This window comes from Rattus norvegicus, chromosome X (assembly GCF_021556685.1).
Source record: "Rattus norvegicus strain SHRSP/BbbUtx chromosome X, alternate assembly SHRSP_T2T, whole genome shotgun sequence".
In the NCBI taxonomy this organism is placed as follows: Eukaryota; Metazoa; Chordata; class Mammalia; order Rodentia; family Muridae; genus Rattus; species Rattus norvegicus.
In genome coordinates this window covers 85,764,928-85,776,987 of record NC_141554.1, presented here as the reverse complement: position 1 = coordinate 85,776,987, position 12,060 = coordinate 85,764,928, and the positions used below count along the sequence as shown (strand labels likewise).

The 12,060-nt window shown below is 37.1% G+C and overlaps 1 protein-coding gene across 5 annotated transcripts in view; it reads right to left on the bottom strand.

Annotated features, from left to right (window-relative positions):
• Zfp711 (zinc finger protein 711) overlaps nt 1–12,060 on the bottom strand; it is a 33,108-nt gene that overhangs the window by 11,579 nt on the left and 9,469 nt on the right. For all 5 annotated transcript variants that reach the window (NM_001401122.1, XM_087599359.1, XM_087599358.1 and 2 more), the window contains one exon: nt 5,216–5,758. In NM_001401122.1, coding sequence (NP_001388051.1) covers nt 5,216–5,758 — 543 coding nt within the window. The remainder of the gene's footprint in view (nt 1–5,215; nt 5,759–12,060) is intronic.

Here is a 12,060-nt window from a genome sequence, read left to right as displayed (position 1 = left end):
GACCAAATGACTTAATAAATTCACAAATACTTTTCTTCCTATTTTGGGACATAGAGCTATTTCTATGTAGCCCAAGCAGGATTAGAGCTTGCAAACTTCCTACCTTGCCTGTCTAGTACTGAGATTGTCAGACTGTGCTAGGAATAGCACTAGACTTTTCAATGACTGTTCTTAAAATGTAAATACTTAATATTCGAGCTTAAATTTTTGCTTATCTTAAGGCATATCCCAAAGTATTGATTATTGACCCATCTTTAAGTGAGCAATATCACATCCCTAAAAAATTCTATTAGCATCAAAGTCAACATAAGTAAAGAACACTGCTTGGCAGCACTGAAAAGGCTGAGAGTTTTCTATTTTTTTGTTTTAAGATCACTGGCACAATTTGACTAAAATTTTATCAGAATATACAGCATAATACTAATTTTGAAATTTTAATTTAAATGTAATTGCATTGTTTCCTTCATGCCTCTTCTTCCTCCCATGTCAACCCCCACATCCTCCTAAATTAATGACCTCCTTTTTAAAGTCATATTTTATAGACTTTTGAATTTGGCCCTGTTCATGCTATATCAATAAAATAATGCTGTGGGTAGTATATAACTATTCAGTATACTAATATGCTATTGTGATTAAACAATAAGCAAAATCTTTTTATAATGCAGAAAAATGAGAAAAACAAAAATCACATTTAAATTTCAATGGTACAGAATGATCAGGTACACAGCCAAAAGAAGTCAAAATATTTACCCCCAGAAAAACTTGTACACATTTTTCCTATCATCCTTATTCACGCTAGTTAAGAAGTAGAAGCCATAATAGTATATACGTCAACTGATAAATGGGTGAACAAAATTAGTATACATGTATAAGAGAATTCATTTAGTAATAACATCAGTGTCACACATTACCAATACTATAGGATCTTTGAGAAACACTAAGAAGACAGAAAGGAATGGTCACATATTACACGATTCCATTCACGTGAAATATATAAATAAAATAGGCAAAATTCATATACCAGATTTACTGTTGCCTGAGAATAAATAGAGTAGGGAGTAACTTTAAAAGCTCATCAGATTTAATTTTGGCATAATTAAAACCTTTTAAATTGTTTGAAGTGGTGACAATTCAATTGTTGATATATGAACAAACAATTTAAATCTTTAGATGAGTGAATTTTTCAGTATATAAGTTCTATCTTGGTGAACTAGTTATATTTTTAATGATGCAAAGATGTCAACATTTTTTATTATTAAAATGTGTGAGGTTTAAATGGTATTTTCCCATATGAATTCACTTTCAAAATTAAAAAGTCTTAGTTACATTATAGTGGATCATTATAAAGAAGATTCCTCATTCCAGTGTGTAGGATGATGTCATACAACTGAAGGCAGGTACAAGATAGAATGAGGCCTGTCATTGGACGAGAAGGAAGGATGGGCGGGAAAAAATTTTGAGGGAAGAGGAGGATTCTGGAATGGAAGGAGACTAGAGAGGAAGCTGCAGAGAGAACCTGGAGGCTGATGTCAAGGTTCCACTCTGTATTTAAGGGTTGGTATGAATATTCTTAAAGGATGGAAGTGTACAGGGCTTTGTGTGTTTAGGTGGGAAATTATATCTTATCAATTGGATTAGAGGCTATTATGTTGTGTGTTCTTTCATGTGGCAATTTAAGTGTAAGAGAGTTTGTGGTGGTGGAGACACTGGGCTGCCCGGAATTGAGATGTTTATTTCTGGCATGGTGGCAGCCTGCCTTGGAAAATGGATGGGTAGAGTGATTGTTGCCAGGCTCAAAGAGAGGCCATCAGCTGTGTGATATGGGATGGAGCAAAGTGGGTGAGAGGCTTTGCTGACTAAGATTAGGATGTCTACCAGATATCTTGGGAACTGAGGTGCCAGACCTAGTGGGGGTAAAAGACACATTTTTTATAATTTTACAGCAACACCAGTGAAGCTTTTCACAAATAAAACAATCACCCAGACATGTCTTAAATATATTAGATTTTTAAAAAGAATTCAACTGAAACGTTAGACAAAGATAGTTACTGTATATTAATTTCAAAGATACATAGCACAAGTGAACAATGCTAGCCATGTGGTAGGATAAAGAAGGTATAAGCTTTAGCTTTTAAATGGATTGAATTCAGATGCAGAGAAAAAAATTCTCTAACTCTAAAGCCTAAAATACAAGATCTAAAAGTACCCTAACAAGAAGTTAAAATCTATTAAAAGTCTTCAACTTCAGCCCTTAAATATTTTGGAAAGTCTATACTTTGAGGCCAAAAACTAAAGGACATCTTGGTTTAAAATGGAGTTTTTCATGGCAATTTGTTCTATAATTCTTGAAAGACTTGATGGCCACTGGACACCAAAAGGTAATATAATGAAGATTTAAAAGGAGAGAAAAAATATTAAGAGTAACTAGTTTGGTTCAAATGTAAGTATAACTATTAAAAACAGTCAAAATTTGGGGAAAGTCTGAGTAGTCAGATCTTAGATGTTTTCTATGATTTTATCAGCAATTTTTTTCTGAAAAAAAGTTTTCTCAACTGGATTTAGAAGCACATACCTAGAATCCCTACACTTGAGGGTATAAGTATGAAAATCAAATGTTCATGAATAATATAAGTACTTAGTTTTTGTTTATTTGTATATACAACTTATATAATTTTATTGCTACATATTAATTTTAAAAAGTAATATATTTCAAAACATTTCTATATACATATATAATATACTTTGAGCATATTTATACTCTCTCTAACACATTAAGTAGTATACCACATTTTCTTAAAGAAAATGTAAATATTTACTGGCAAAGTATTTCCAGGCTGGGCTTGATAGCATATACCTACAATCTTAATGCTCCAGACACACAAGCAAGAGTTCCACATGTGGGGCAGGCTCTGAATGGCTGTTCCTTCAGCCTCTGTTCCAAACTTTGCCTCCCTATTCCCTCCCAAGGGTATTCTTGTTCCCCTTTTAAAGAAGGAGTGAAGCATCCACATTTTGGTCATCCTTTTTGACTTTCATGTGTTGTTCTGTGCATCTAGGGTAATTCGAGCATTTGGGCTAATAATCCACTTATCAGTGAGTACATACCATGTATGTTTTTCTGTGATTGGGTTACCTGACTCAGGATGGTATTTTCCAGTTCCATCCATTTGCCTATGAATTTCATAAAGTCATTGTTTTTGATAGCTGAGTAGTATTCCATTGTGTAGATGTATCACATTTTCTGTATCCATTCCTCTGCCCCCAAAACTAGATAAGATGGATGAAGCAAAGAAGTGCAGGCTGACAGGAACCGGATGTACATCTCTCCTGAGAGACACAGCCAGAATATTGCAAATACATAGGCGAATGCCAGCAGCAAATCACTGAACTGAGAACGGGACCCCCGTTGAAGGAATCAGAGAAAGGACTGGAAGAGCTTGAAGGGGCTCGAGACCCCATATGAACAACAATGCCAACCAACCAGAGCTTCCAGGGACTGAGCCACTACCCAAAGGCTATACATGGACTGACCCTGGGCTCCAACTGCATAGGTAGCAATGAATAGCCTAGTAAGGTCACCAGTGGAAGAGGAAGCCCTTGGTCCTGCCAGGGCTGGACCCCCAGTGAACAGGATTCTTAGGGGAGGGCAGTAATGGGGGGAGGATGGGGAGGGGAACACCCATATAGAAAGGGAGGGGGAGGGACTAGGGGATGTTGGCCTGGAAACTCGGAAAGGGAATAACATTTGAAATATAAATAAGAAATACCCAATTTAATAAAAATGGGAAAAAAAGTTCAAGGGTAATCTTGGATACCTGACAACTTTAAGGCCAGCTTGCACTATGTGGAACTCTGCCTCAAAAAATATTAATGGAATAGAATTGAAGACCCAGAAATACTTATGGATATTTGACTTTTGACAAAGAAGCCAAAAATATACAATGGAGAAAAGAAAGCATCCTCAATAAATGGTGCTGGTATACCTGGTAGTCAGTATATACAAAAATGAAAATAGATCCGTATTTGTCACCTTGCACAATGCTCAATACCAAGTGGATCAAGGACCTCAACATAAAACCAAATACACTGGATCTACTAGAAGAGAAAGTTGGAAAGAGCCTTGAATTCTTTGGCAATGTGGAGGTAGGGGCATTTCCTGAACAGATCACTAATGGCCCAGGCTCTAAGATCAAGATTTGATAACAGAATCTCACAAAACTGAAAAGCTTCTGTAAAACAAAGGACATAGCCAATAGGACAAATCTAGTTTGTGCTTTTAGTTTTCAAATCACTAACACGAATAAATCATAGTCATTTTACAAGTACACAGGCATACATAGAGACTTTCTACATGGTGATTCCCTTCCCGGTATTTTATTTTTATTTTTAAAAGGAAAAAGGCTATCTTTTGGAATGTTAAAATCCTTCATCTAATGTTTTCTATTTGTAGCATGATTCCTTCAAAATTTATGAAGAACATATCCACTCTTTTTGCACAAGCCTATGTGCATTCACGTGTGTGTAGACAGTGGCATTCAAGGCAAGTGCTCTACCAGGACTCCCTCCTTTTACAAACATCAAAGCATGAGGTTTTGATTATCTTTGATAGTTTGTCTGGCAAATCTATCACCCAAAATGATAGTAAAATATTTCTACTTCATTCTTTCAAATGGAATGCTGTAAGACCTCAGAGCAGTCTGCAGTAAATGCATCAAATAGTTTTGCATATACTACACATAATCAATCAAAGTAGAACATAAATCTGGAAAGAATGATAGAACACTAAATTTATGGTTTAACTGAAACATTTTAAACATTCATATGACCTTTATCTACACACATGCTTAAGTTCTTATGTAAATGCTTATTGACAATATCAAAACCCATTATGTTTTTAAAAAGCAAGATAACATAATTTTCTATTCATTCTAAAATATACATAATTAATCATTAAAATTTTGTATCAGTTAATGTTTCTGTTGAGCCTGTCAAATACAAACTTCGATTCTAAGACACTGACGTCCACTTTACTCTGGTGTGCAATTTCTGAGTATATTAAAAATATAGATAAAAAAGCATCTCAACACCACAACTTTGAAATTATTTTCAAAAAGATTTTTTCTATCATTTCTATTAAATCTATCTTTGATTCTGAAACACCTTTCCATATTATTGAAATTAATATCTCAAGCAATTGATTTTGTGTTTCACTTACAAGATATCATTAAGTAGTCTTCAGAAGTGCTCTTGACATCATCATCATCATCATCTTCAGTTTTTATGGTAACAGTAGAACCAGGAACACCACCAGTTGCTTGAATCACAGTTTCTGTATCTGAATTAGTTACAAGAACTTCTTCTGATACCATTGTGGGAGAGTCAACACCTGAAACACAATCTTGGACCACATGTTCCAAATGTCCATCAGGACCAGAAACAATATCAGCCACAAAAACCTGTTCAGGTACCCTAACGGTTTCTGTAATAAGCTCAGAAGTCAAGATATGATCTCCATCATCTTCCTCCAAATCTTCTTCAATGGCAACATCAGCTTCAAGTACAGCTTCAGGAACAATCACCCCTTCTGTTACTACATCAGTCTCTGTAATAATATCAGGCCCATGGACAACTTCAGCTGCCAGGCCATGATCGAGAGTTATCCCATCATCTGTGACAACATCAGAAACTAATACAGCTTCAGGAACTGAAACTACAATATGGTCTCCATCGATATGTGCAGTACCAGCCATTCCAGCCACTACAATACAAACAATTATTCAAAAAAAGGTAAAGTTATTTTATTAATAAAATAGTACATTTAATTAATATCTACTTGCATAAAATAGTTTAAATACATACTAGATACCTTGATTAAGAATTTAAAAGCACTGTTGATAACTGTACTAAAAACTATCATCACTAATTTGGAATTGGGCTAGAGGTCAGTCTAAAAAGGCCAAAAAAAATCTAAAAAGATATTAAAAGAAATTTTTCCTTTAAAAGAAAAAATGTCAAAATGAGAAATCACTACACTCTAATTAAAATAACTAAAATAAAACCCAAGCTTGTAAAGATAGAGAAAATATGTCTCGTATATGTTTGGGTAAATGCAAAATGTTAACAGCCATTCAGAAAAATAGTGTTTGACAGTTTCTGACAAAACTAAACATTCATTTTCTATATAAACCAACTATTGCAAATAGGGCATTTCTTCCCAGCAAATGTAAAATATGTTTACACAAAAACTACACTTAAATATTCACAATAGTTCATAATAGCTGTTATTCATAAAAGTAGAAAATAAACATTATCCAACTATCAGTCCATCAGCAGATACAAGTTTGGTTAAATCGACAATGCCACATATTTTCCACAGAATTTATTACTTGGTAATGAATGTAAGTAAGATGCTGATACAACCAACAACCAGAAAAAAAATTCTCTGGAAACTTATCCTGAGTTGGTCCTGCTACTTAAAATGAAGAAAATAAATGACAGGTGATGGTCTACCTATCCCTAAAAAATTTACTCAAATCACCACTTCAAATGCCAGGGAAACATTAAAAAAGAGGTGGCTGGAGATTTAGTTGTATGTAAGATCCAAAGCTAAGGTGAACTGTTACAAAAACATTAATTAGACTACTGTAATCCTTAACTCTCATAACCTGTATTGGAACACACAAGACCAGCTATGTCAACAATCAAAGAAGGGAAAACAGCACTTGGGGATCTATCCTCTCCTTTGAACTATCGGCTAGGTATAGAATATGGGAGAAGGAAGTCACAATTTTAGTTATTTAACCTTTCCTCAGCTTACCAGACTCTAAAGGATAGCTCTAAACCCCATCACACAGATGGCTCTGGATAATCTTGGTGGGTCATATTGTGCAATAAAAAGACATGGATGTAAGAAATTTGTTTCGAGGAAGAGTGAACAGGGGTGGTAGGAAGTAAGAGGTAATAATAGTTAGAATGAAAGTAATACATACGTGAAATGATATAAAAGAGTAAGATACAAACAAAAAATTAAAATTGAGACACAAATAAATGGCCATCTTACCAAAAGCAATTTACAGATTCAATGCAATCCCCATCACAATTCCAACACAATTCTTCACAGACATGGAAAATTTTATATGGAAAAACAAAAAGTCCAGGATAGCCAAACTGATTGTCAACCATAAAAGATCTTCTAGGGGAATTGCAATCCCTGACCTCAAGCTGTACTACAGAGCAATGGTGATAAAGACCACATGATGTAAGTACAGAGGCAGACAGCTGGATCAATGAAATAGAATAAAGACCCAAACATAAACCCACGTACCTATGGACACTTGATTTTTGATGAAGACAACAAAAACACAGAGTGGAAAAAAGAAAGCATCTTCAACAAAAATCATGCTGGTCTAATTATCAGTCTATGTAAAAGAATGAAAATAGTTCCATATTTATTATCTTGCACAAAGCTCAAGTCCAAGTGGATCAAGGACCTCAACATAAAACCAGATACAGTGTGAATCTAATAGAAGAGAAAGTTGGAAAGAATCTCCACCTCACTGGCACAGGGGGACATTTCCTGAACAAAGCAGGAATGGCTCAGGTTCTAAGATCAACAATTGATAAATGGGACCTCATGAAACTGAAAAGCTTCTGCAAGGCAAAAAAAAAAAAAACAAAAAAAAAAAACAAAAAACAAAAAACAAACAGGCAATAGGACAACCTATGGATTGGGAAAAAATCTTCACTAACCCTACATCCAATAGAGGACTATTATCTCCACTATCAAAAACAATGACTTTATGAAATTCATAGGCAAATGGATGGAACTGGAAAATATCATCCTGAGTGAGGTAGCCCAATCACAGAAAAACATACATGGTATGCATTCATTGATAAGCGGATACTAGCCAAAATGCTTGAATTACCCTAGATGCACAGAACACATGAAACTCAAGAAGGATGACCAAAATGCAAATGCTTCACTCCTTTAAAAGGGGAACAAGAATACCCTTGGGAGGGAATATGGAGGCAAAGTTTAAAACAAAGGCTGAAGGAACGGCCATTCAGAGCCTGCCCCACATGTGGCCCATACATATACAGCCACCAAACTAGATGAGATGAATGAAGCAAAGAAATGCAGGCCGACAGAAACCAGATGTAGATCTCTCCTGAGAGACACAGGCAGAATACAGCAAATACAGAGGCGAATGCCAGCAGCAAACCACTGAACTGAGAACGGGACCCCCATTGAAGGAATCAGAGAAAGGCCTGGAAGAGCTTGAAGGGGCTCGAGACCCCATATGAACAACAATGCCAACCAACCAGAGCTTCCAGGGACTAAGCCACTACCCAAAGACTATACATGTACTGACCCTGGGCTTTAACTACATAGGTAGCAATGAATAGCCTAGTAAGAGCACCAGTGGAAGGGGAAGCCCTTGGTCCTGCCAAGACTGAACCCCCAGTGAACGTGATTATTGGGGGGAGGGTGGGAATGGGGGGAGGGTGGGGAGGGGAAGCCCATATAGAAGGGGAGTAGGAGGGATTAGGGGGATGTTGGCCAGGAAACAGGGAAAGGAAATAACAATTGAAATGTAAATAAGAAATACCCAAGTTAATAAAGATGGAGAAAAAAAACTCAAAAAATTAACCTCCAAAACCCAAATAACCCAATTTAAAAAGTGGAGTACAGAGCTAATCAGAAAATTCACAATAGAAAAATCTCCAATGGCTGAGAAATACTTAAGTGTTCAAAGTCCTTAGTCATTAGATATGCAAATCAAAACAACCCTGTGATTCTACCTTATACCCATCAGAATGGCTAAGATCAAAAACTCCAGTGACAGTACACATGCTAGTGAGGATGTGGAGAAAGAGGAACACTCTTCCATTGTTGGTGGGATTGCAAACTGGTACAACCACTCCGGAAATCAATCTGGAGTTTCCTCAGATAATTGGAAGTAGATCTACCTGAACACCCAGCTATATCATTCCTGGGCATATACTCAAAAGATGCTCTACCACACCACAAGGACACATGTTCTGCTGTGTCCATAGAAGCCTTATTTGTAATAGGCAGAAGCTGAAAACAACCCACAGGTCGCTCAAAGGAAGAATGGCTACAGAAAAGGTGGTTCCATTGCACAATGGAATAGTATTCGGTTATTAAAAACAAGGACATGATGAATTTTGCAGGTAAATGGATGGAACCAGAAAATATAATACTGAAGGAGATAACCCAGACCCAAACGGACATGCATGGTATTCACTCACTGATAATTGAATTTTAGCCAAAATGTACAGAATATCTAAGATTACAACCCACAGACCATAAGAAGTTTAACAAGCAGGAAGCCTCAGGTGAGCCTACTTCAATCCTACTTAGAAGGGGGAACAAAATAATTAAAGGAGGTAGAGGGAGGTAGGGACCTGAGTGGGAGGGGTAGAAGGGAAAAGGAAAGATCAGGTAGGGGGAGGCATGAGAGAAGCTCAGAGAAGCAGGAGGATAAATGGAAATATGCAGCCCCAGGGTGAGAAGTGGGGAAATCCTCTACAAAGTACCAGAGACTTGGGAGGTGAGAGACTCTCAGGACTCAGTAGAGGTGACCTTAGCCAAAATCCCCAGCAGTGGGATGAGGGAACTCCAAGAGTCCACCTCCAGTACAGAGACAGGGCCTCAAGTGGAAGGATAGGGTTATTAACCCACAGTCAAAATTTCTGACCCAGAATTGTTCCTGTCTAAAAGAACTACACAGACAAAAATGGAGAAGAGACTTAAGGAAAGGCGGTCCAGTGACTAGCTCCATTTCATGGAGTGGGGAGGGGGTGCACCAAGGCCTGACACTATTACTATGCTGTGTTGTGTTTACAGACAGAAGCATAGCAAGACTGTCCTCTGAGAGGCCCTACCAGTTCTGACTGAGACACAAGTAGACTTACACCCAACAATTGAATTGAAGTCAGTGACCCCTGTGGTTGAATTAGGGGAAGGATTGAAGAAGCTAAAGGAGTGAGTAACCCCATAGGAAGACCAGCAGTCTCTACCAACCCAGACCCCAGGGAGCTCCCAGAGGCTCAGCCACCAACCAAGAGCATACATGGGCCAGTCTGAGGCCCCTGGCACATATGTAGCAGAGGACTGCCTGGTCTGGCCTCAGTGGAAGATGTACCTAGTCCTAGAGAGACTTGAGGCCCCAGGAAAAGGGGAAATATGGTGGGGAGTGGAGAGGGAGAAACTACCTGTTGCAGGTAAGAGGGAGGAGGAATGGGATGAGGAACTGTGTGTGAGGGAGAACTGGGAGGGGAGACAATGGCTGGAATGTAAATAAATAATTTTAAAAACAAGATATAAAAAAATTAAAATTCACACACAAATATATGTCCAAATGATAGAAAATGAATGAGGTATATAGTTTTAAAGAACAGGAATTATCTAAACTTTAATATTCTGTGTTTAGTATTGTACTAATAATGTTAAATAGAGGATACTAGCATTGGGGAAATGAATACTAATTTTTCCCACTTTCTATGACTATAATTTTTGAAAAAAATAGAAGCAACAGGATATTGTTGTAAGTTAATACATTATATGACAAATTAGAAGATTATATAACTACAGAAGTCCCATAAGTTCTTTAACTTAAAAGAATTGCTATATCACTTAACTTTAGAACCTTTCAACCAACACCTGATTTACTTGCATTATACAATTTAGCTTGATAACATTAGTAAGTTTGAAAGAGGCATGAAAGGTTAATTATTCTCTTAAGAAGCATAGTAAGCACCAAGTCCCACGTGCTTTGTAAATACTGTAAGCGTATAAATTCCCTTACTGAAGAATTTTAAATTCTGCCACCCTGAGGTGGTACAGTAAATGAATTGAGTTTGTAGATCTACTTAAAATGAATTATCTACATGAAATGACCCAGTACATAGTCTTTTTGACCTAATGATCACTTTCAGATAAAGTACTATCTGAAAGAATGTAAAGATAGTGCTATCAAGATTTGCAATGCTATTTATAACCAGTTCATCAGGAAGTTAAAAGCAGCTTATAGTGTCAATGATAAAAGGCTAAGGATGAAAAAGGCCGATTTTTCAACCGAGATCCTGGGATCATCATTATCATTGTACTGACTTTTGAGACAGGGCTTCATGCAGTTCAGGCTGGCTTTAAACTGGCTATGTAGTCAAGGTTGACCTTGAATTCATGATTGACCTGACTTTGCCTCAGGGGTTCTGAAATTACAGGCACATGCCAACACACCCAACCTCCCTTACAGCTATTCTAAATCTTTTTCAACATTCTTAAATTTTTACTGAAATCCTAAATTACATCAAAAGAACATAACAAGAGACATGGCAAAATAGACACAAGGCCTTACCCCTATACAAGGGGCTATAGGCAAACTAAGGAATATTCACAGACTGGGAGAGAAATAGTCTTTCTCTCAAAGAAGAGCACATCAATTGCTTACCCAGTACCAAACAGTCAGCCCTGAAAATATATATACAAGTAATATTACAGAGACTTAGCAAGCTATATTTAGAAATATACATACATGAAAAATATTAGGAATATATATCAATAAAAAAGGTATGAATTTGAAAGAGAGCAAGGAATGATGTAGGAAAGGGTTTGGAGGGAGGAAAGGGAAGTCAGAAATAATAAAAGTAAAGACTTAAATATAACCCTACAAAACTGATAAAGAAAATATGCATGGGGGACAGAGGGAGGGAGGGGTCTTGGTGGGAGAGGAGAGAGTGAGGGGGAAAAGGGGAAACATGATCAGGTATTGGGCATAGGACATGAGTGAAACTCTAACCCTAAGAGCCAGCAGAAAGAATGGGAACAGGCAACCTCAGGAGGTAGAAGTGGTGGTGGGGGTACCCTCTAGAATATACCAGAAACCTGGGAGGTAAAAAACTCTTAGAACTCAAAGGGAGGGACCTTAGATGAAATGCCCAACAACAGGGAAAGAGAACTTGTAGAGTCTACCTCTAGAAGAAAGACAGGGCATGAAGCGTTGCCATCCCACAGTCAAAACCTCTGACCCAGAA